This window comes from Poromitra crassiceps (assembly GCF_964638095.1).
Source record: "Poromitra crassiceps genome assembly, chromosome: 4".
Taxonomy (NCBI): Eukaryota; Metazoa; Chordata; class Actinopteri; order Beryciformes; family Melamphaidae; genus Poromitra; species Poromitra crassiceps.
In genome coordinates, this window is record NC_139626.1 from 70,166,926 (window position 1) to 70,191,945 (window position 25,020).

General features: G+C 47.2%; 1 protein-coding gene across 1 annotated transcript; it reads left to right on the forward strand.

Annotated features, from left to right (window-relative positions):
* Positions 1-211: 211 nt before the first annotated feature.
* traf5 (Tnf receptor-associated factor 5) lies at positions 212-23,120 on the forward strand. Its single transcript, XM_083634714.1, has 11 exons — positions 212-266; positions 4,025-4,219; positions 6,665-6,728; positions 7,203-7,304; positions 10,971-11,135; positions 13,600-13,674; positions 16,106-16,180; positions 20,617-20,709; positions 20,914-21,054; positions 21,410-21,575; positions 21,854-23,120. The coding sequence occupies exons 2-11, from the start codon at positions 4,029-4,031 to the stop codon at positions 22,438-22,440; spliced, it is 1,659 nt and encodes a 552-aa protein (XP_083490840.1). The 5' UTR covers positions 212-266; positions 4,025-4,028; the 3' UTR covers positions 22,441-23,120.
* Positions 23,121-25,020: the final 1,900 nt, after the last annotated feature.

A 25,020-nucleotide genomic window follows, 5' to 3' on the forward strand; every position in this document is an offset into this window, starting at 1 on the left:
AATGTTCTTCCTTAGCCATGTGTGAAACACAGTAGGCCTAATAAGGGTTGATTTGTGTGAGCAGCAGCAGGCTCACCACTTCCTGGAGGGACTTTCCTCTGCTGCTGTATTTCTGCCTGCCTGTCTTCGCATGACTGCGCATGATCGATAGCCTACATACCGGATCATCTGTCTGTGTGACAGACTGTGTGCTGTCAGAGGATCATCTGTCTGTGTGACAGACTGTGTGCTGTCAGAGGGGAACCGACGGTTTCAATCTGGAAAAGGTAAGACAATTTCACTGTGTGTTACATCTCAATTAACATGATTTATCTGTGTGCAAACCCAAAGTAAAGTGTCAAATGATGTGGTAACATTGTTATTATTATTGTTGTTAAAATTATTACAAACTAGGCCGCTGCATGGCCTCGCCCGTAGCACCTGCCCTATTGGGGCGTGCGTGTGTGTGTTGCTCACTAAATGTTATTGCATCAGTGGTGTCACAATGCCTCCTTGTGTGTGTGTGTGCCCCATTATGATATCACTGATGACATCATCAGTGTGTGTGTGTGCCCCCTATGACATCACTGATCAGTCTTGTCACAATGCCTCCTTGTGTGTGTGTGTGTGTGTGTGCGCGCGCGCCCTTATGACATCACTGATGACATCACATCATTAGCTAATTAGCCTAATTAAAAAATCCAGCTCCGTCAGGTCATCCGCACGGATGCACTTTACACACCGTGAAGGTTTCAGCCTGATCGCACGTAAAACGGCATAGCTGTGGCCGAACACAGAACTTGAGACAAACATGCCCACATACTAAATTGTATATAGATATTAGTAGTAGTAGTAATAGGCTAGTAGTAGTATTATAATAGCCTAGTAGTAGGCTAGTTGTAGTAGTAGGCTACTAGTAGAAGTAGGCCTAGTAGTAGTAGTAGTAGTAGCAGCGGCCTATAGTAGTAGCCGAGTAATAGCAGCCTAGTAGTAGTAGTAGTAGTAGTAGTAGCAGCCTAGTAGTAGTAGTAGTAGTAGCCTAGTAGTAGTAGCAGCAACCTATAGTAGTAGTAGCTGAGTAATAGCAGCCTAGTAGTGGTAGTAGTAGCTGAGTAATAGTAGTAGAAGTAGCAGCCTAGTAGTAGTAGCAGCAGCCTATAGTAGTAGCAGATGCCTATAGTAGTAGTAGCGGGTAATAATAGCAGCCTAGTAGTAGTAGTACTAGCCTAGTAATAGTAGTAGTAGTAAGAGTAATACACATGGGCTAAGGAGCAAGTGCTCCTAGTAGCAGTAGTAGTAGTAGTAGTAGCCTGTTGTATTATTGATTGATTTGATTTTCAAAGTAGGGAGCTGATCAGGCCAGTTCCTGAGTTTTGGTGACAGAAGCAACAGAGGGGATTCCCTGTCTGACAGGAAGCAGCTCAGTACTTTAAAGGCAGTGCAGGGGCACGGTGATGCAGTGGTAGTGTTCTTGCCTCGCACTCTAGCCTCACAGCAAGAAGGTCCTGGGTTCGCTGTTGGCACTGGGGGTATGTCTCCCCATGCCTTCGGTGCCTGGTGCGCAGGTGGTCGTCGAAAGGGCCTTTCTGTGTGGAGTTTGCATGTTCTCCCCGTGCTCCCCTGGGGTTTCCTCCATATAACATCAATATGGACTCCCACTAAAAACATGCAGAAGTTCATCGTCTGACCAGTGGCGGTTGGAAGTAGTTGGTCCCCGGGCGCTTCACTGCAGCTACCCACCGCTCCTGGCATGACCATTGAGGAGGACGAGCCAGGATGGGTCAAATGCGGACGACAAAATTCATGGTCCCTCCAATTGCATGTGTGTGTGTGTGTGTCTGTGTGTGTGTGTGTGTGTGTGTGTGTGTGTGTGTGTGTGTGTGTGTGTGTGTGTGTGTGTGTGTGTGTGTGTGTGTGTGTACTGGCTGCCATGCACGTGTGTGTGTGCATGCATGGTGTGTCATCTGTGACGAAATAAAGACCGGGTTTGTCCATCCAGTTCATTCAGTCATTATCTCTGCCAGGCGAAGCTGGCAGGAGATTATATTTTTGGTAGTGTCACGTGTGTGTGTGTGTGTGTGTGTGTGTGTGTGTGTGTGTGTGTGTGTGTGTGTGTGTGTGTGTGTGTGTGTGTGTGTGTGTGTGTGTGTGTGCGTGCGTGCGTGCGTGCGTGTGTGTGTGTGTAGCTATATACACTTCAGTGGAATCGATGTGGACAACACTCGCTGGTGCCGGGCCGGCTGCTTGAAACACACGCGATCTGTTAAAACCATGGTTAAAACACTGAAACGAAGTGAAAGTAAAAAGTGCAGTTTCACACCCTACAGCCTGCACACGAGTTAAGAGTTAAGAGAGGGAACGGTATATAGCGTCATAAGTGAAAGTAAAAGGAGAAAGGATCAAAGGATCAACATGTGCTTTTTTCCAGCATGCATTAAAAACCCACGCTGCCGATTAATCTGCACGTCGGGTTATAATGCACACCTCTGTTGTGTAGTAAAAAAGACGATGCAGAAAGCCTTGTAAATTAATTGCAGGCTAAGGATCATTTATAACAGGTGAGGAACACTTAATTTACTAAAGGTCTATAGATGACTAACGCATTTGTGATATGTTAACATAGCACTTATTAACCATCTACAAATGTATATTCATGTTTTGTAAGTGATTAGTTAATCATTAACTAAAGGCTTAGGTTATAGCCTAAATGACTTAGGACTGAACCTTATTATAAAGTGTTACCAATGTGCCTATTTGGAGCGTTATTGCACCCCCCTTGCCGACAATCTAGCATGATGCAGCTGGGGCAGAACATACAACTGCGGGGGCTAAAGCTTCTGGCTTAAGCTTGTGGCATACTCTTCGCGCCCAGCCAAGCGCATAGGGCGCGTGGCGATTATGACGTCATCGCACGGGGCATGTCGGGGGGCGAGGCCTGAGCGCCCCGCGGCACGTCCATGGAGATTTTTCTATCAGCGCGTCGGGTTTTGCTGCCTGTGCCTGTGAGATCTCCGTGGTAGGCTATCAGTGGATATCTGCTGTGATTGAGTCCTCACCGTCCTCATCGCCGTAAAGTCGCCTTTGAAGCATGATGTTCGATTATAACAAACTAGTTGTGTGGCTTAGCCTTCCCAAATGTTGAGGGTCGTTTTTTAGAATTTAATACATAGAATTGGGAACGTTACATTCAATTTCATTCAGACTGCCTGCACTAATCGCCGCCATTTTCCCCTGGAGCTTCCACAGGAGGAGGGGGGTGGGAGGAACGAGCTGCGCACTGAGTATGTTCTGTTTTGGCCCGTGCAGAGTGCGCGCGCCCTCCTCGGAGCCCCGCCTCCAGTGCATGCATGAAGAGTATGCCAGAAGTTATACTCTTCGCACACGCGCTGGAGGTGGGGCTCCACGGAGGGCGCACGCACTCTGCGCGGGCCAAAACAGAACATAGTGAGTGCGCAGCTTGCTAGGAGCTCTGCTCGAACCCAGGCCTGGTCTGACGGGGCCTGTTTATATAATTGGGGTAATATTTGGTGTGATAACTAGAATGTTATGACATTGTAAACCTATGTATTCAGAAAACTGAACAGACAACAGTGTTATAGTTTAGAATTAGATAAACAGCCAACTTACTAAGAAAAATTCGGGCTCGGGCCCATAAATGCAGCCAATGGGACGAGACGGGACGGGCCCAGACAGAACGGGCTTGGGTCGGGTCGGGCTTGTGTTTTTGGGCCCGATCTAAGCTCTATAGATCCTAGATTTCGCTTCCAAGTAAATTTCTTATATATATATATATATATATATATATATATATATATATATATATATATATATATATATATATATATATATATATATAATATATATATACACACATACACACACACATACATACACACACACACACACACACACACACACATAGACACACACACACACACACACACACACACACACACACACACACACACACACACACACACACACACACACACACATATATATATAATCCACTGTATGATGTGTTGGGTCTCACCTCCTGCACTAGGCTCATGGCCACAGCAGCTATGAAGGTGGGAGGGTCCTCCTGGGAGGCGGAGCTGGTCTCCATCCAGCACTCGTTGAAGTTTGTGTTGAAGCTGAAGGAGGAGTTCATGTGTCCGATCTGCAGAGGAGTCGTGCTCAACCCCCAGCAGAACTCTTGTGGACACATCTACTGCCTCCACTGTCTGCAGGGCCTGCTGTAGGAGCCAGTCCACCTTAAGACACGGCCCACCTTATTAAGACACACTCACACTAATGCAGTCCACCTTAAAACCTCCCGATTTGGAAATTGTCACCCCATTCACTCAGGCATGTCATCAGCCCCATTCCTATTGGCCAGTAGGGACCTACAGGCCTAGCTGGGGAAGGCTTGTTATCAAACAACTTTATATTTAGGCAAATAAAACAACTTGGATAAGTTTAGGTTTAGGGTTAGAGTTAGTGTTAGTGTTAGGATTAAATAACAAAAAACATTAAAATATGATTTACAGGTGAAATGCAGTGTTGGGGGTAACTCATTACAAAAGTAATATATTACATGTAATATATTATTTTTTAGCAGTAACTCAGTAATATAACTTATTACCAATAGGATTTCAGTAATATTATACCAGTTACTTTGTCAAGAAACACAAGTTACAAATAGAGTATTTTTTTTTAAATTAAAGCACATATTTAAATAAAGATACAATAATTTGCTAATCAGATTGTGTGTTTTTATGCAAATAACCACTATAGATGACAATAACAAAGGAAAAGGATAACATTTAGAATTTTGGACGGTTTACACTGACTTCAAGACGGTTGAAATTATTTTCCGGGATGGTTCTGGGGTAGCAATGTCATTCTGCTACTGCAGCTATTTTGGTGAAAGTAATACAAAAGGAGTGTAATAAGTAACAAGTTACTCTGATGCATGTTAAAGTAGTGACAGTTGACAGAATGTAAATGGAACATTGATGGAGCTGCTCTCTGTCTCAGGGAGGAGGTGTCTCCGTCCAGCTTGCTCTGTCCCGTCGATGGAGCGCTGATCACACCGGCCGAGGTCAGACACCCAGAGAGATGCACACACACACGCACACATCTTTAAAACTCAATAGCGATACTGTAAATCATACAGAAATGTACTGTGTAGAGTCTACACAGACAGTAATATTGTAAAGTAACTTATTACTTTCAAATGAAAGTAAGTAGTTATTATGGAGTATATTACATTTTGACAGTAACTTGCCCAACACTGGTGAAATGTAGAAACATGGCTGATCACAAATTATAAGGAAGTAGGGCCCTCCTGGCCGATATGAATGGGGTGATAAGACGCTGATAACGGCGATTGAATGGGGTGACAATTTCCAAATCGGGTGTTAAAACACACTTGCACTAATGCAGCCCACCTTAAGACAAAGTCCACCTTAAGGTGGACTCTTAGCCATTCCACCTTAGAACCCACACATACCATGTCCACCTTAAAGCACATCTAAATCTAGAGTTAAGGTCTATTGACATTGAGAACGATAACTATAAAGATAACTAAAAGATTTAAATCATTAAGTAAATAGAACATATACTGCAACTCTAACTATAAAACATTCAAAATGACAACTATAACGATATTATGTGTTCCATCTCAGATACTGTAAATAGTTATAGTTATCGTTATAGTTATGGTTCTAAGTGTGAATGGGCCTTTAGACTGATGAGGACTCTTACATGGGACAGACAGCACTGTGGAGAGCAGGGGGTGGTTTAGACTAATGAGGACTCTTACATGGGACAGACAGCACTGTGGAGAGCAGGGGGTGGTTTAGACTGATGAGGACTCTTACATGGGACAGACAGCACTGTGGACAGCAGGGGGTGGTTTAGACTGATGAGGACTCTTACATGGGACAGACAGCACTGTGGAGAGCAGGGAGCTGGTTTAGACTGATGAGGACTCTTACATGGGACAGACAGCACTGTGGAGAGCAGGGAGCTGGTTTAGACTGATGATGACTCTTACATGGGACAGACAGCACCGTGGAGAGCAGGGGGGTGGTTTAGACTGATGATGACTCTTACATGGGACAGACAGCACTGTGGAGAGCAGGGGGGTGGTTTAGACTGATGATGACTCTTACATGGGACAGACAGCACTGTGGAGAGCAGGGGGGTGGTTTAGACTGATGATGACTCTTACATGGGACAGACAGCACTGTGGAGAGCAGGGGGGTGGTTTAGACTGATGATGACTCTTACATGGGACAGACAGCACTGTGGAGAGCAGGGGGGTGGTTTAGACTGATGATGACTCTTACATGGGACAGACAGCACTGTGGAGAGCAGGGGGCTGGTTTAGACTGATGATGACTCTTACATGGGACAGACAGCACTGTGGAGAGCAGGGGGCTGGTTTAGACTGATAAGGACTCTTACATGGGACAGACAGCACTGTGGAGAGCAGGGGGTGGTTTAGACTTATGAGGACTCTTACATGGGACAGACAGCACTGTGGACAGCAGGGGGGTGGTTTAGACTGATGAGGACTCTTACATGGGACAGACAGCACTGTGGAGAGCAGGGGGGGCGGGTTCTGATGCATGTTAAAGTAGTGACAGTTGACAGAATGTAAATGGAACATTGATGGAGCTGCTCTCTGTCTCAGGGAGGAGGTGTCTCCGTCCAGCTTGCTCTGTCCCGTCGATGGAGCGCTGATCACACCGGCCGAGGTCAGACACCCAGAGAGATGCACACACACACGCACACATCTTTAAAACTCAATAGCGATACTGTAAATCATACAGAAATGTACTGTACCTAGGAAGTTTAATATACTGTATTATTATATTACACTTTTATATTATATTAAATGTTATTATATTATAATATATTTTTATATTATTATATATACACACACACACACACACACACACACACACACACACCAATTTCTGCATACACACACCCCTCCGACATCCATATCAACACATACAATTTTAGTTGCATACATTTGCTATATTGGTGTGCACGATGTGCAGTGCACCTGATTAGCTACACTATGACATTTGATTCAAGAAGTGACAGTTAACTAATAGTTAGTTCCTCAGTCGTTCCATAGTAACTACTCTAAATGTTGTGCACCTTATTGTGAAGTGTTACTGTGAAAACGGACTTCACTGAGAGTATTGATTGTTTCCCTGCAGGTTTTCCAGGACAATTGTTGCAAGCGAGAAATATCCAGTTTAGAAGTGCACTGCAGCAACTATCCAGCCTGCGCCTCTGTCGTGACACTACACTGTCTACAGGTAGACCTAGCCACGCCCACACCCACAGCTTTTACACTGTCTACAGGTAGACCTAGCCACGCCCACAGCTTTTACATTGTCTACAGGTAGACCTGGCCACGCCCACAGCTTTTACACTGTCTACAGGTAGACCCGGCCACACCCACAGCCTTTACACTGTCTACAGGTAGACCTGGCCATAACCACAGCTTTTACCCTGTTTACAGGTAGACCTGGCCACGCCCACACCCACAGCTTTTACACTGTTTACAGGTAGACCTGGCCACGCCCACACCCACAGCTTTTACACTGTCTACAGGTAGACCTGGCCACGCCCACACCCACAGCTTTTACACTGTCTACAGGTAGACCTAGCCACACCCACAGCTTTTACACTGTCTACAGGTAGACCTAGCCACGCCCACACCCACAGCTTTTACACTGTCTACAGGTAGACCCGGCCACGCCCACAGCTTTTACACTGTCTACAGGTAGACCTGGCCACGCCCACAGCTTTTACACTGTCTACAGGTAGACCTGGCCACGCCCACACCCACAGCTTTTACACTGTCTACAGGTAGACCCGGCCACGCCCACAGCTTTTACACTGTCTACAGGTAGACCTGGCCACGCCCACGCCCACAGCTTTTACACTGTCTACAGGTAGACCTGGCCACGCCCACACCCACAGCTTTTACACTGTCTACAGGTAGACCTGGCCACGCCCACAGCTTTTACACTGTCTACAGGTAGACCTGGCCACGCCCACACCCACAGCTTTTACACTGTCTACAGGTAGACCTGGCCACGCCCACAGCTTTTACACTGTCTACAGGTAGACCTGGCCACACCCACAGCTTTTACACTGTCTACAGGTAGACCTGGCCACGCCCACAGCTTTTACACTGTCTACAGGTAGACCTGGCCATGCTCACACCCACAGCTTTTACACTGTCTACAGGTAGACCCAGCTATGCCCACACCCACAGCTTTTACACTGTCTACAGGTAGACCCGGCTACGCCCACACCCACAGCTTTTACACTGTCTACAGGTAGACCTGGCCACGCCCACACCCACAGCTTTTACACTGTCTACAGGTAGACCTGGCCACCGCCACACCCACAGCTTTTACACTGTTTACAGGTAGACCTGGCCACACCCACAGCTTTTACACCGTGTACAGGTAGACCTGGCCACGCCCACACCCACAGCTTTTACACTGTCTACAGGTAGACCTGGCCAGGCCCACACCCACAGCTTTTACACTGTTTACAGGTAGACCTGGCCACACCCACAGCTTTACACTGTCTACAGGTAGACCTGGCCATGCCCACACCCACAGCTTTTACACTGTCTACAGGTAGACCTGGCCACACCCACAGCTTTTACACTGTTTACAGGTAGACCTGGCCACGCCCACACCCAGAGCTTTTACACTGTCTACAGGTAGACCCGGCCACGCCCACACCCACAGCTTTTACACTGTCTACAGGTAGACCCGGCCACACCCACAGCTTTTACACTGTCTACAGGTAGACCTGGCCACGCCAACACCCACAGCTTTTACACTGTCTACAGGTAGACCTGGCCACGCCCACACCCACAGCTTTTACACTGTCTACAGGTAGACCTGGCCACGCCCACACCCACAGCTTTTACACTGTCTACAGGTAGACCTGGCCACCGCCACGCCCACAGCTTTAACACTGTCTACAGGTAGACCAGGCCACACCCACAGCTTTTACACTGTGTACAGGTAGACCTGGCCACGGCCACACCCACAGCTTTTACACTGTCTACAGGTAGACCTGGCCACGCCCACACCCACAGCTTTTACATTGTCTACAGGTAGACCTGGCTACGCCCACACCCACAGCTTTTACACTGTTTACAGGTAGACCTGGCCACGCCCACACCCACAGCTTTTACACTGTCTACAGGTAGACCCGGCCACGCCCACAGCTTTTACACTGTCTACAGGTAGACCTGGTCACGCCCACAGCTTTTACACTGTCTACAGGTAGACCTGGCTACGCCCACACCCACAGCTTTTACACTGTTTACAGGTAGACCTGGCCACGCCCACACCCACAGCTTTTACACTGTCTACAGGTAGACCTGGCCACACCCACAGCTTTTACACTGTCTACAGGTAGACCTGGCCACGCCCACACCCACAGCTTTTACACTGTCTACAGGTAGACCTGGCCACGCCCACACCCACAGCTTTTACACTGTGTACAGGTAGACCTGGCCACACCCACACCCACAGCTCTTACACTGTCTACAGGTAGACCTGGCCACGCCCACAGCCACAGCTTTTACAAGTCAAGTCAAGTCAAGTCAAATTTATTTATATAGCACTTTTCATACACAAAGGCAATTCAAGGTGCTTTACAAAAAAATAATTGAAAAAACAAGCAGCAAAGCAATGCATATATTAAAAAAAACACAGAATATATACTCAAATTAACAAGCATGAAACATTATTTCTGTTTTAAATAAGTTACAAGGCATTCTTCAGTATTATTATTACATGTACAGTCCATTTGTTGGAAATGTACAGGAAAAATAAATAAAAATAAAAATTACAGGCCGAATACAGGTTTATTCTGCCGGGCTGGAGAGAGGCAGTAGTTTAGTAGCAGTTAAAGGCAAGAGTAAACATAAAGGTCTTTAGCTTGGATTTAAAAATAGGCAGAGTAGGGGCAGATCTAATGTGTTCAGGGAGTTTGTTCCAGTTATGAGAGGCATAGTGGGAGAACACGGCTTCACCATGTTTTGATTTGGTCCTCGGGACAATTAGTAGACCAGTGCCTGAGGATCTCAGGGATCTGGATGGTTCATAGTGTAGAAGCATTTCAGAGATGTAGTGTGGGCCTGACCCGTTGAGAGATTTGTAAACTATTAGCAGAATTTTAAAGTCTATTCTAAGATTTACTGGCAGCCAATGCAGGGATTTGAGAACTGGTGTAATGTGTTCAGCTTTCTTGGTTCTTGTTAGAACTCTAGCAGCCGCATTCTGAATGAGCTGTAGTTGTTTAATAGCTTTTTTGGGAAGACCATTGAAAAGACTGTTGCAGTAGTCTAGCCTGCTAGAAATGACACTGTCTACAGGTAGACCTGGCCACGCCCACAGCTTTTACACTGTCTACAGGTAGACCTGGCCACGCCCACAGCTTTTACACTGTTTACAGGTAGACCTGGCCACGCCCACACCCACAGCTTTTACACATGTCTACAGGTAGACCTGGCCACGCCCACACCCACAGCTTTTACACATGTCTACAGGTAGACCCGGGTACGCCCACACCCACAGCTAAACCCACAGCTACCCTCCCGCTAAACCAGAGTGAGAGTAAGAGCAGCCAGACTCTCTCCTGCACGAGTACAGCGGGAAACATAGATAGTCTGGCAAGCGAGATTAACCTTACACAGAACAGGTGTGGAACACAGCAGAAATGATCTGATATTACTGAGCAAGTCAACATACCACAAATCCCCAAATCACCGATTTCCATGTTTTTACTTCTGAAAGATTCGATGACCTTGTATAGGTGACCACTGGTCTCATGAAAGCCTTTCAGGAGCCACTGCAGATATTCAAATATTATTATTATATTATTATATTTCCTCAACATTAGTAACAAGTTCCTCTTTCCATCGTATATGGTTTCTTCTCCAGGAGCATCTGAGGTCATGCCAGTATGAGCAGGTGCAGTGCTCTAACCCAGGCTGCAGGGTGCTGCTGCAGAGAAGACACCTGCAGGACCACCTGAGCACCTCCTGTCCGCACCGCCTCCTGCCCTGCCCACACTGCACACAGCCTTACCAGCTGAGCTGCATCGAGGTAAGACCACCAAGCCAGTGTGGCAGAGGGGGGCGCTAAGGAGTCATCTCAAACCAGTCCCTACCCACTACCACTTCACTACCAAGTGTCACTCCAAGTCAAGTTACGTTCCTCACATCTCTGGAGTTGGCCTCAGATGATCCACTGAGCCACTCTACCAGAACAATAGGAAGCAGTCATCAGCGCAGATGTTTTGCCATATGAAATGTTATGAGGCAACGATGTCACTATAAACACAGACGATCCAAAACCATGAGAATGACATGTGAGATGTTTCTGTTTGCATAAAGGCATTCATGGGTTTGCTGCAAGTCAAGCGACCTTAAGGACAAAGTGATGTTCTCAACACATTTACTGATTTTGTTTGAGGTTGTAAAGTCAGCGCAAGGAAAACAAAGGTGCACGTGTGAATGATCGAAAATACTCGACAAAGTAGACAGGTGGAACTAAACATTTGTCTGGTGTTTACTCCAGTCCCATCTCACAGGGGCGCTCCCTGCTAGCCGACATTCTTGAGTCTATTGTTGGGTTTAACAGTCCACTTATATTACATGTGGTTTGGGACGGCTCTTATTATGGCGAACCCTCCACGTGAACGCACAAACGGCGGGGGGATTGTGTGTGTGTGTGTGTGTGTGTGTGTGCACAGACGGGGAGTGGATAGGTTAGGAGCTGATTTGGGATTGGGCCACATCATTAGACTGAACTAGGCAACTTTGCACAGTGCGTGTGCGTGTGCGCGTGTGATCTGTGTGTGCATGATTCAAGATTCAAGATTTTTATTGTCACTCCATTGTACGAGTACACATGTGTGACATTCTTCCATGCTGTGGGCTCCGTTACAGACAAGGAGGCAGTAGGTAAATAGTGCAAAATCACAGCAAACAACAACTAAGGCACAAAAACACAGCAAGCAACAAGTAGGCAATAAGGCAATAGTTAAATAGGGTGTGTGAAGGGCAGCTAAGGCAACAGTTAAATAGGAGAGGTAATAAAGTAGAAGTGACAAGGTATTAAATAGAATAAGATGAAAGTGTTCACACCAGTGCATGCATTGGTGCATTGTGACAATAAAGACAGGGGGAGGTAGAATTTAGATCGACCTCACGATCTCGCGTAGCCAGTAGCCACGTACACCTCCATCTCAAGCTCATGGAGATCTGGAGGACAGGCAGAGCAGTTGGTTAGAAAAGGGCGGATACGCATTCACGCTTCAAACCAATCAAATTGTGCTGCAGCGGAACCAGGCGGCAAGCTCGGGCTTGGACGGATGAAGCCGATCAGAAGTGACACTAAAAGCTGTAGTTCCTCTAATGGTCACTTGAGGCTGGCTCCAATAGGGCGTAGTTCCCCTTTCACCCCCATGTTAAAATGCCCGACTTTATGTAACCAAATGACTGTGAGTCCTCGTGAGTCCCGAGTGGTAGCGAGTAGGTTGGACAAACTCACTCCGCCAGTTTAAATGCACATTAATCAGCTCCACCAAGGGAGCTAGCTCTCTTGGTGCAGTGGTTAGCGTGTGCGCTTTGGGAGCGGGACGTCGGCGGATCAAATCCCGCTCCTGGGCAAGTCTCTTAATATGTGGTGCTGCAAGTGCTGTCAACACAATGCAGGTTACAACAGGATTAAACATGTTTACAGCCTGGTTCAAAACATGGTTTTGGTCTCTATAATTGAGCTAATTTCACCTTTTATGACAACTGGAGGGTGAATTAATTCTTTATACTCACCTGTATAAAGTAAGAGATAGAAGAGAGAAAAGACTATGTTCTGGGTGTGATTGACTGATCGCTTAATGGAAGCGACACAGCACATTATGGAAGCATTGAGCAGGAGCATGGCCATTTACACCAGAAGCTCTCTGTTTTCCTCAACTTGTACTGACTTCATGCCTGGCTGCTCGCGTCCAAAATAGACCAGAGGCGGAAACTGTCTCTGCAGGATGTGAGACGGATCGCGCCGCGGCCGGTGTGATCGGTCTAAACTGTTAACGAGGACGGAATAACAGGCGGACCTGCGGCTCTGTGGGTGGAACCTGATGCTGGTGCTCGCCTGGGTATTGTCAATACTTTTACCACAGCCTGTTGTTAAACACGCAGAGTCTTCCAGCTAACAAGCAAAAAGGCTTCATGATTTTTCCATCATGAAGCCTTTTTCCATTATCATTCCATTATGATTTTGCATGCAAAGTGCAAACTTCTGGTCGAATTGAAGTAAGTCTTCACTAAAACGTTTCTCTTATTTTTGTTGTTCGTGTAGCAGCTACATTGGCAAAGGAAACGTGTTTCTACCTGGGCAGAAAAACTAACCAGACATGCTAAAATCTGGCTCCACAAAGTCTCGTTATCCAACATTTTCTGACAATAATTTATCTAGCAGGTCGACAGGTCGTTAAGCTGATCAGGTCGTTAAGATCTCTGTTTGTGATTTTGAAGGCACTGAGTGGTAATGTTGTTCTCTGTAGGATCATGAGCAGTCCTGTCCAGAGGTGGAGGTGGACTGCCCCAACAGATGCTCCCAGAAGGTTCCAAGATGCATGGTGAGTCTTTAGCTCATATTCCATCAGCAAAATGAAGGGATCAGTAACAGCACAGGGTCATATGTTACCAGGACTTACTTTATAATGCACTATATTTCTTTTAGAAGGGAAAATTAAAGACATGTTTACCGTGTTATTCACATCATCCTGACTAAATGAATAATCCACTAATATTCCCATTTACATGCAGCCGTAGCTGGCCCTCCCCGACACGTGAGGGAGGGGGGGAGAGAGAGATGCAGTTAGGCAGAGTTTTTCTGTTGAGAATAAACAGAGCAGCGCTATTCTTACCAGCATCCCTTGGTCCATTTCAGGCGCTTGCTGCTGGAAAGTTTGGCGTTGCGATATCTGCACATCCAAGTCTTTCATAAAAAGCCTACGTTTTATTACCTCGCAGGCTCACAAGCATTTTGGACGTCCGCACCACTCTCTCTTTAAATAGCTCTCTCTTTAAATCGATGTTTCTCATCTCCTCCTGATCAGAAATGTCGGCTTTTCTTCAGTGTTCTAATAAGTACTACTTATAATAAAGATGAGCTTTTACATGATCAGGATTTCTGTCATAGTTGTGCCAACATCTGAACTGAGAGATAAACCCACGTGGACTGGCACTGTAGCACGGCCTGGGTAACTTGAGTGTGACCTAGGCCCTTGTTTACACAGGACGCCGAACGTAAGTAGAACTGAAGCTTGAAGCAGGCACAAGCTGAACGTACGCCTAACCGTTCACACAAGAAGCCTTCTCTTTTCCTACTCTCGCGCCTTGAACCCGCCCACAACTCCCATTGACTTCATGCCTGGCTTCACGCCTCACGCTTGGAAAATAGGCGTGAATCCTGAATGATCGCTTGAGCAAGGCGTGAGCATGGCTTCGGCGAAGGCTTCAGCGTGACATGTGCGCGGGTGGTGTGAACAGCTTCGCCTGTTAACAAGGACGCCTAAATGAAACTTGTGTGTTCAGCGTAGGTTGAGCTTAGGTTGAGCGTTGCTTCAGCATCCTGTGTGAGCGGCGGCTAAATAACATCCTGGAAAAGCTACCACTGCTTTAGCTGAAACAAAGGACCTAATCAATGATGGTTGCTGTACATTAGAGCGTAGCTTAGTGAAGCTATGAGTATCTAAAACACCTTATAACAAAACAATATACTATATATTTATAATACTTATATCTAAAACAACATTACCACATGTTCCAGGTAGTTTGACTACATCCTGATCGGCTACACCCTGATAAATATTCTACACGTGTCTTGCAAAACCATTGGCTGTGGTGCAGCTTGCAATTCTGGTTGGAGCAAGCTTAATCTTGTGTCCATCAGCACACATGGGGAAGGCAAAGGGAGGAGCCATACTGCTCAGCTGTACGTGAAAACCAATCTGGGCACCCAGAGTCTCTCAATCTAATGATTAATATGACTCTGGGACAGACGTTCACGCCAATATAGGAACAACAATGACGGAAGCGGAAGTCTCTGCGCGGAAACCCCAAAATATCAGCTGCCTGTCCGAGAGTCTCATTAGTTGTCTGACTGATTCAAGATTGAAGATTGAAGATTTCTATTGTCACTCCGTAGTACAAGTACGCACGTGTGAAATTCTTATGCTGTAGGCTCTGTTACAGACAAGGTGCAGTAGGTAAATAGGTGCAAAATCACAGCAAACACAATCACAACAACAACAACTATATATATATATATATATATATATATATATACATATATACATATATAACAGCAATATAGCAATATAGTTACAGCAGCAATAGTTGACTAGGGCAGACAATGTAAACAGTGTATATGTAAGGCAGGTGTGGCAAACACTAAAATACGAAAGGTAATAAATAAGTAATAAGGTATTCAAAATAGAATAAGATGGAATAGATATAAAAGTGTCCAGATGTGCAAACGGTGCAAATGTCAATAATCCAGGTTTATTGAGGGTTTATTTATTGAGGAGTCTCGTGGCCTGCAGAAAGAAACTATCCCACAAACGGTTTGTGCGTGCTTTCGGGACCCTGTATCTTCTCCCTGAGGGCAACAGGGAGAACAGGCCATTGTGATAGACTCTGGGTGCAAAGATTGTGTAAAAGGCTAGACAACCTTTACCATCATGTTGACCACACAGGTAATGTGAAACCTGGGCAGGGGAGCTGGTATCTCTGGTGGGGCATCCAGGTAATACATTACATGGGAAACACTGGTGTGCCACCCTGGGTCCTGGTAGGCTACTGTTCCCACCCTGGGTACTGGTACTGGGTCCAGCTGTAAAAGACAGATCCCAGTCCTGGTTGCCGTGCTTTCAGGGAGACTTGTTCATGTTCACAGCTGCTGAATAATCCATCCAAGATGACAGGAAGATGTGAATTCTGCTTTAGGGTGAATTTCCTCCTTGGCTGAACATCACAGAATGTAACATCTCCATTTCCCCCCAGCTGACAGACCACACCGGCGTGTGTCCTGAGGTGCAGATAGACTGTTTTTATAAGAAGTATGGCTGCTCTGTACAGGTGAGTGCAACAGCATCTATGATTGGCTCGTAGAACTTTCTGTACTGTAGATAATAACACATTATTAGTTGTTAGAAAATCCCTGTTTTACTTTGTTTCGAACTTCGGATTCTCACACTCTGCCAAGCTGCTCCCCAGCGGCGAACCTACTGGATAAATGTCCATTTTCTCAAAATTTACCCCTATAAAATCATCCATTGCGACCGAAGGCGTCATGGCTATTGGCCATAGCACAGCCACCCGCTCCGCCCCCGTGACCGCCACGTCACGTCCGTGGTATGAACCAAGACCGTCACTCCTAGCTTTTCCAGCAATCTGCTCAGACGTTCCTTCTCTTGACCCATTTGCTAGCAACGGTTAGCTCTTAGCCAGTAGCGGTTCCCTTTCCCCTTGAGTTCCACAAACCACATGGGAGCGGCGGACGAGACTGTGGGAGGTTTTTCATCTACCTGGTTCTCTTTGCCAGGAACGCGGGACCTGCTGCAAAAGCTAAGAGACCTCTTTTATCCAAAGCGATTAGTGGACGACCCGCTCTACCTGCTCTACCTCCTGAGCTACAGCCGCCCTGGATGCTGTTGTTAGCTAGTAGCTAACTTAGCGAGCGTGCCCGCTATAACCTAGCTTCCCTTGCAGGGTGAATTGTTACGCTAGCCTCACTGTAACTGTTGCTGTGCACCGTTAGCTGTAGGTTAGCGAACTATTCGCTGGGTTGCTAACTGTTGCTTGTCACCGTTAGCCGGCTCGATCGGGATTTTTCTTTTCTTTCTTTTTCTTTGTCTTCGGACCAGCCATGGACAAGAACACACCGTTCCGTCAGTGCAGCCAGTGCCGTGCTGAGATGGCTTCAGATGACCCGCACGATCTATGCATGTTCTGTCTGGGGCCGGAGCACGCCGAGAGCGCACATTGGCGGACCCACGCTTCTGTAGGAAGTGTGCCGCACTCCTCATGATGACACGCTTCCACCGGGCCGCTGTCGTCCGTGAGGAGTTCCCTCTCAGTGGCGTGTCTGCTGCGGGCCGACCCTTCGCTCGCGTCGAAGAGCGTGCTACTTCCCTCCCTGCGGGGGACTGTGCCACTGTCGTCCGCACACAGTACCCTGGAGCTCTCAAGAGGCCTTTGCCTTCAGAGCAGTGTTGGGCAAGTTACTTTCAAAATGTAATATACTACATATTATTAGTTACTTTTAATGTAACTGAATTTGTAATAAGGGGGCGAGCCCGTCGCAGTCTGTGCTCAACGCCCGACTCAGGTTTGGAGCTCTCAGGAAGCCGTTGACCCGCCATGCCCCGTGACTATAACAGCCCAGGTCATTCGGCGTGCGAGCATCGCTCCGCTTACTCTTTTCCCCCCACTTTCTCCCCCGCCCCGACATTGGGTCGCGCCCCGACGATCTCCCCGCCGATTGCCTATGGCCCTGGTACGGGTACCGCGCCATCGTGCTATGCAAGACCGTTGTTATCCAGCAGGATTCCTGCTTGGAAGCAGCTCTGCGCCCCCACCACGTGGTTGCTTCGCACCCTGCGGAGGGGCTATGCACTGCAGTTCGCGGGGCCCCCACCCGCCTTCGATCCCCGTATCCAACACGGACAAGGGCTCCGTGGACTCTTTGGGAGGAGGTCTCCACCCTCCTGGTCAAGGGGGTGATACACCTCATACCAGAGGTGGAGAAGCGTGCAGGGTTTTACAACAGGCCCAAGAAGGACGGCTCCATGCGGCCCATACTGGACCTTCGGCTTCTGAACAAGACACTGAGGAAGTTGCCCATCCACATGCTTACCCTGCCCCGCCTCTTCAATGCCTTGCGGCCGGGGGACCACTTCACCTCAGTAGACCTGAAGGATCCTTTCTTTCATGTGTCCGTGGTGGAGAGGCACAGGAAATACCTCAGGTTTTCCTTCCAGGGGGTGCCTTACGAGTTCTGCATCCTTCCCTTCGGCATGTCCTTGAGCCCGCGGACCTTCACCGCCTGTGTGAACACAGCGCTGGCTCCCCTCCATGCGAAGGGGATACACGTCTACGTTTGCCTCGTCGACGCGCTCATAGCGACGGACTCGAGGGACCTCTTCATGCATACCAGGGTGGTGACGGACCACCTACAGGTTTCTGATAAACTGGCAGAAGAGCTGCCACCTTCCTGGGGCTGGAGTTGAGCTCGTTGGCCATGAAGGCGCGGCTCTCGGTGGAGAGGCGGGAGCGTTAGCCAAAGCACTGCACAGCGTCGGTGCATCAGTGCGTCGTACTGCAGGGGCACATGGCCGCGGCGATTGCCGTGCTCCCGCTGGGGCGTCTGCACATGCGTCCATTCCAGATCTGGTTCCTCAGTCACCACCTGGACGTGGGCAGGGACCGTCATCGCAGAGTGCCCTTGACGCGTCTGGCCCGACGGGCGCTGCTTGTTTGGACGGACCCCCGCTGGCTCTTCACGGGCTTGCGACTGGGGCCCGTTCGGCTCAGGCGTGTCATTCGCCCTGACACCTTGCTATGGGGATGGGGCGCGGTGTGCAATGGCCTCTCGGCAAATGGTCAGTGGAAAGCCCAAGAGCTTCGCCACATAAACATACTAGAGCTGGAAGCTGTTCGCCGGGCTCTACTCCACTTCCGGCATCAGATACGTGGTTGCCACATTCTGATTCGCTCGGACAACATGGCCACGATCGCCTCCTTGAACAAGCAGGGTGGTGTACGGTCGAGGGCCTTGAACCAAGTGGTGGCAGAGATACGCCTTTGGGCGCACTCCCGCCTGCTCTCCTTGTCAGCGGCACACTTACCCAGCCGACTGAACTTTGGAGTGGACTTGTTCTCGCGGGGCAACCCAGCAGACAGAGTGGCAGTTACATCCCCAAGTGGTGGAACAGATTTGGACCAGATTCGGCCGCGCCCGCATCGATCTCTTTGCATCGCGGGTTGCAACGCACTGCCTGGTTAGAAACTGAAAATCTCCATAAACCACGCCCACCCCTGTAGAAACGTACGTTACCATTTTACAATTTTGGAGCCGAAATTGTAACATAGCAACGTTGGTCCAAAAACGTTGCTATTTTACAATTGTTTTGGAGATCGGGTTGCTCTGGCGCACGTGTGGCCCAGGGAGAGGCTTTACGTGCATTCCCTTGATCCAGACCGTCCTGGACAGGGTGAGGGAGCAGGGCCTGCGACTTACCCTGGTGGCTCCGCATTGGCCACAGCAGATCTGTTTCGCGGACCTCATCCTGCTGTCGGAAGGGCCGCTGCCGTGTTGGGAGGACCTCGAAGGGCGAAATACTACACCCTGCCCCTTCCAGATGGAAGCTGGAGGCCTGATCCCTGAACGGGAGCACCTACTAGCTCAAGGTCTACCCACGAATGTGATACATACCATACAGAGTGCTAGGGCTACCTCCACGCGCTCTCAGTACGCTTACAAGTGATGCACTTTCTCGCACTGGTGCGCGGAACGGGACGAGGACCCAGTGTGTTGTGGTGTTCAGCCCATCCTCTGTTTCCTGCAGAGGCTGTTCGATGTGGGCCAGTCCCCTCAGTCCCTCAAGGTGTATGTGGCTGCCATATCTGCCTGTCACATGGAGATCGAAGGGATATCGGTGGGGAGCCTCTGTTTGGTCTCCCGATTCATGAAGGGAGTGCGTAGGCTGCGACCACAGGTGCGGGATGTCTTCCCTAAGTGGGACTTGGGGGGTTACGCTTTGGCCCAACCCCGCGTACCAGCCTAAGAATATCAATGCTAGCTTCAGGTCTATGGTTGTAGACCTGGCGGCTTTCTGTCCCCCTCCTTTCAGCTCAGAGGAGGAGCGGCGGTTGAACACGCTATGCCCAGTGCAGGCGGTCCTGGCCTACGTGGGCAGGACATGCACGGTGTGTACCTGCCACCAGTTGTTAGGTTCTATAGCCTGGATGTGGCACTCATTATGCCTTCAGGTTGCCATGGGCTACGGCCATGTGCTACGTTGCCAGCCTTAGGGTCTCAGGGTCGCACGTGGTGCTTCCTTGCAGCAAGGTTGGTTGGATATTGGCATAGTGTGAGAATCCCATGTTCGAAACGAAGTAAATCGTAAGGGTTGTCCTACAACCCAGGTTTTACGAGTGAGAACGAGGATTCTCACACATCTAGCCTTGCTGCTTTCTTCGGAACAGCAGATTGCTGGACACTTGTGAGTGACGGTCTTGGCTCATAGCACGGACGTGACATAGCGGTCACGGAGGCGGAGCAGGTGGCTGTGCTATGGCCAATGGCCAAGACGCCTTCAGGCGCAATGGATAGGGGTCAATTTTTAGAAAATGGACATTTAGCCAGTAGGTTCGCTGCTGGGGAGCAGCTTGGCATAGTGTGAGAATCCTCGTTCTCACTCGTAAAAACCTGGGTTGTAGGACAACCCTTACGTTTGTTGCTTTGAAGATGAATGATAATTATATCAAAGACAACATATTGTGTTGAGCAGGATAAGAGAGCCAAAGTAAAGCTCCATGAAGACGCCACTGTCAGCCAGCACATGCTTCTTGTTCTGAGGAGAAATATCAAGCTGGAAAAACAGGTATTTCACATCGATTGGCTTTGTTTCCTTCTGATTCCCAACACATTTCATGAATGTGAATTGGAGTCTCATCTGCATAAATACATACGTATACCTGATGTATTGGTCAGCTGAGTACTTTTAATTAAAAATTAAGAATTTACAATGACCTAAGAAGCCAAGAGGATATTGTTTGAGAACAAAGGGCCCGTTCTCTCCCATTAGATGGAGGCCCTCCAGGAGGAGGTGCTGCTGAGGCAACAGGAGATCCAGGAAGAGAGTTTCCTGGTGGGTGGTCTGGAGAGGGAGGTCAGACCACTGCTTCAACAAAGCAGCAGACATGAACACATTGTTTCTACAGCTCAGGTTGATGCACCTTTTAATTTATTTGCCTCCCACACTCCATGTTGTCTTTGCTTTGACTGTATCATCCACAGCCATTATCTTTACTTCTTGATGATTCGACATTGCTCAGTCTTTCCCTTCACCTCTGCAGAAACCAACCACATGTCTACAGGACACGCAATAGCTAGCCTACAATGTTGTAGTGTCCCCAAGCCAGAATCAGCATTACTCTGTTCATACATCACTCTGCTCACACATCACTCTGTCCACACATTATAAGAATTGTACAAGAATTTGTCTTGGTGACATTTGTCTATACACCAAAGATTGGTTGGAGTGGTAGACTACCTGTGTGTTTTTGTGTTTGCATGATCAGAGGTCTCTGATCAGACAGAAGGACCTCCTCTTCAGGGTCCAGCCTGAGGTCCAGGAGGTGTCACAGGGATTTGGACCTGGTCTGGAGGACTTGGACCACCTGAGAAGCTCCCTGGACACTGTGATCCAGCAAGTTTCAGCAGCCGAAGCCCTCAGTGACCACCTGGGTATTTTCCTCTGCTTTTAACACACAGTTGAAACAAAACATCTGCTAAACGACGTAATGTCATGTCATTACTCTGCTTTCTTATGGACAACATGAGCAGTGGATGCTAGTGGATACTGATGGAGTGCAGTGAGGCAGCATATTATTTGGGCTTGTTGGCTGGCTAGCTTGTGCCTTTTGTAATGTGTGAGAACTTTAGAGAAGACCAGTAGAACATTTCCAGTTGAATGCTGCGTCACTCAACCAAAGTCAAATGCCATTGGTTTGGTTTTCTTTCAGGAGCTTTGGAAGATAATTTCAAGCGTCAATCAGGTCTCCTGGATCTTCATAACAAGCAACTCGATTGTAACAAGGAGCACCTCCAGGAACTGGAGGCCACCTCCTATGATGGCAAACTCATATGGAAAATCCAGGACTTCTGGAAAAGGAGAGAAGCTGAGGCCAGAGGTCAGCAGCCTTGTCTGACCAGCGTGCCATTTCACACTGGACGTTGTGGCTACAAAATGGCAGCCAAGGTCTACCTGAATGGGGATGGGGAGGGAAGAGAGAGTCACCTGTCCCTTTACATGGTTCTGATGCCGGGAGACTTCGACCCACTGCTGCCTTGGCCCTTCATGCAGACTGTATCTCTGTCTGTTCTGGACCAAAGCGGAGCCGCCAACCACCACACCTTCAGCTTCAGACCCGACCGCAAATCCAACAGCTTCCAACAGCCCACCACAGAGTCCATCAGCAACGTTGCCTCTGGATTCTCCTGCTTCCTTCCCCTTTCCGAGCTAGAAACCCCCCAAAATGCTATCTATGTCAAAGATGACACACTCTTTGTTCAAGTGAAAGTGGATATGGCAGGTTTAGGGGACCTCTAGGAGGTTTGTCTTTCCTCTGCTTCACTATCAGTGGATTAAGATGGAGGAAGGGTCTGGACGAGTGGAGATATTTTAATATCTTTCTGTAGCAGCCACTGTGACACTGTACTGTACTACTGGACAGTCCCTTTAATGTCAGAATTATGTTTAAAGAGTTTACTGTCAGCATTTTGAGGAAAAAAATGAGAATTCTGACAGAATTCTTAAATTTAAGTCAGAATTCTGAATAAAAAGGCAGCATACTGTTACATGTGACATCACTGATGATGTCACTGATATGATGTTCGAATTTGAATGTCTGGGGTCTCTATAGGTTGTTGAAACATCAGAATTATGTTTAAAGAGTTTACTGTCAGCATTTTGAGGAAAAAAATGATAATTCTGACAGAATTCTTAAATTTAAGTCAGAATTCTGAATAAAAAGGCAGCATACTGTTACATGTGACATCACTGATGATGTCACTGATATGATGTTCGAATTTGAATGTCTGGGCTCCCTATAGGTTGTTGTGATGTCAAAGTGAGGTCAAAAGCCAAAAAAGTTTGGGAACCCCTGCTCTAAGGTGTTTAAGGCCGAGCACAATAACTTCAGTTTTATCTGAGTTTTATCTGATATTTTAAAATTAAATATTCTTATAAATATGGATAAAAGTCCAAAAAACATCAAATTTTCTTCTGCCCTAGCGGGCAGCGTCAAGATTCCATTCCTTACAGCATCCCCTATTTAATAATAGTTCCAGCACGGCTACAAAAATGTGGTGGCGGGTTGTGTCAAGTGTACATTATTATAATGGCTCGGGGTCCTGCCCCCGGCCCCTTAGGTTTCTGACAATGTGGCCCCCTGAACAATTTAGTTGAATAGCGCTGGCATACACCAATATGCTTGATCAGACAAAGGCTGTCAACGGATTATGAAAAATCTGTTAAACACACCTAGCTTTCTGCTGAATCATCAGTTTTATTCAGTGCATGGCCCAATCTCAATGTCCATTCACACACTTCGAGGGGATTTCCAGCTATTTACTAAAGTGCATGTAAACACAGAAAGCTGATTGCCAGTTACCTGATTATTCTCAGTTATCTGGTTATTGTGTAAATGCACTCACTGATAGATATAATTGGGTATCATCTGCATAACAATGGAAATAGCACCCGGAAGTTTGGCAATCACAGAAAATTGTCCCACATTGACTTTCAGATACTCTCTTGATTGTCTAAACTTTATTGCTGTCTGCACTGTGCCATCCCATGTTGCAAACTCCACACATCTGACATCTGAAACAGACCATAACAAATATTTGTGAATAGTGTCCAAACTGTGCTTAGGTCCACACCAATCTGGAATCTGAAGACAATCTGCTGTTAGGTTAGGGTTTACCAGATATTGACTCCTGGCTTGGCCAGGCTCAGGGCAGAATATGTCTAGATGTCTCTCTGTATGTTGTAACCTGTGTTGTGTGTAGATATAGGAAGTAGTATAATGACTGTGATGATAAAGACATGTGTGTTGATAAAGGAGTATGACTGTGATGATAGATGTAAGCGGGTAGCTTTGATGAGGGCAAGGCATCAGGAACAGAGGACAACCAGAGGGTTGAGCTTTCACCAATTTATTTCGAAGGCAACAAAATGGCGAAAACGGCTTTGAAGTCTTACATGAACACAAACAAACATGAACACTTTAAATAGAAAATAAACAAAAATGTCTTAACGGACTTGAAAGCTTGATCTAGCAATCATACAGCTTCCCAAGACTATACCATTTTACAGCCAAGGGTGGCATGAAGTTTCACCTCCGCACAGGTAAACTTTTAGACACACATCAAAACTATAACAGGTGCATCTAAAATATACAATCCCATATAAGTAGTTCTGAACATCATTATTCTTAAATAACCATGATAACAAAAGTTAGAAACCCTTCTGAAAACATAAACCCCCCTCCACACAATGGTAGCAGCAAATTCCCTGGACTCCCCATAAATATGGCCGACACCCACACAGACTCTTTTGTCTGTATAGTCTGAGAGAAGGTAAGTATGATCTGTAAATGAGTTTTGTGGTGCATTTACCTGTATCTACGGTAATAAACATTCATTTATGGACCAGTATTCTATGTGTCTGTGTTTGTAACTTGAAAGTGGTTAACTCTGTGGTGCAGTAGGTGGTGGAATGGACAACACAATACCAACAAACATTTGGTGTTAGCCTAGCTATAGGCCTCTGCAAATGTTTGGTGTGGTCAAGTCTGCTAGTTGAACTAAACATAGAATCTAACAAAGGAAATGTATTTGAGTGGGCACTGTTTACACTGAGGGTCAATAAGAAAAGTTTCAAATATGAATATACAGAACCATACAAATTTAATATGAATAAGAATTTAATGAATAGGAAGAAAACACTGCGATGTCCATAAGGAGTCACATCGTCACAATAGACGTGTGTAGATAAAGGATGTATGACTGTGATGATAGACATGTTGATATAGGATGTGTATAGTGTTTAGGCTAAGATCTGAACTGGGGTGTTATAGTGTCCAGGCTAAATTCAGACTAGAGTAGAATAGGACAGGGCAGACTA

Excerpts from the sequence above, each read along its gene's own strand:
- traf5 (XM_083634714.1), top strand. The coding sequence starts at position 4,029 with ATGGCCACAGCAGCTATGAAGGTGGGAGGGTCCTCCTGGGAGGCGGAG. Across the intron at positions 21,055-21,409 it reads ACATTGTTTCTACAGCTCAG|AGGTCTCTGATCAGACAGAA; the intron begins GTTGATGCACCT and ends TTGCATGATCAG. Across the intron at positions 21,576-21,853 it reads AGCCCTCAGTGACCACCTGG|GAGCTTTGGAAGATAATTTC; the intron begins GTATTTTCCTCT and ends GTTTTCTTTCAG.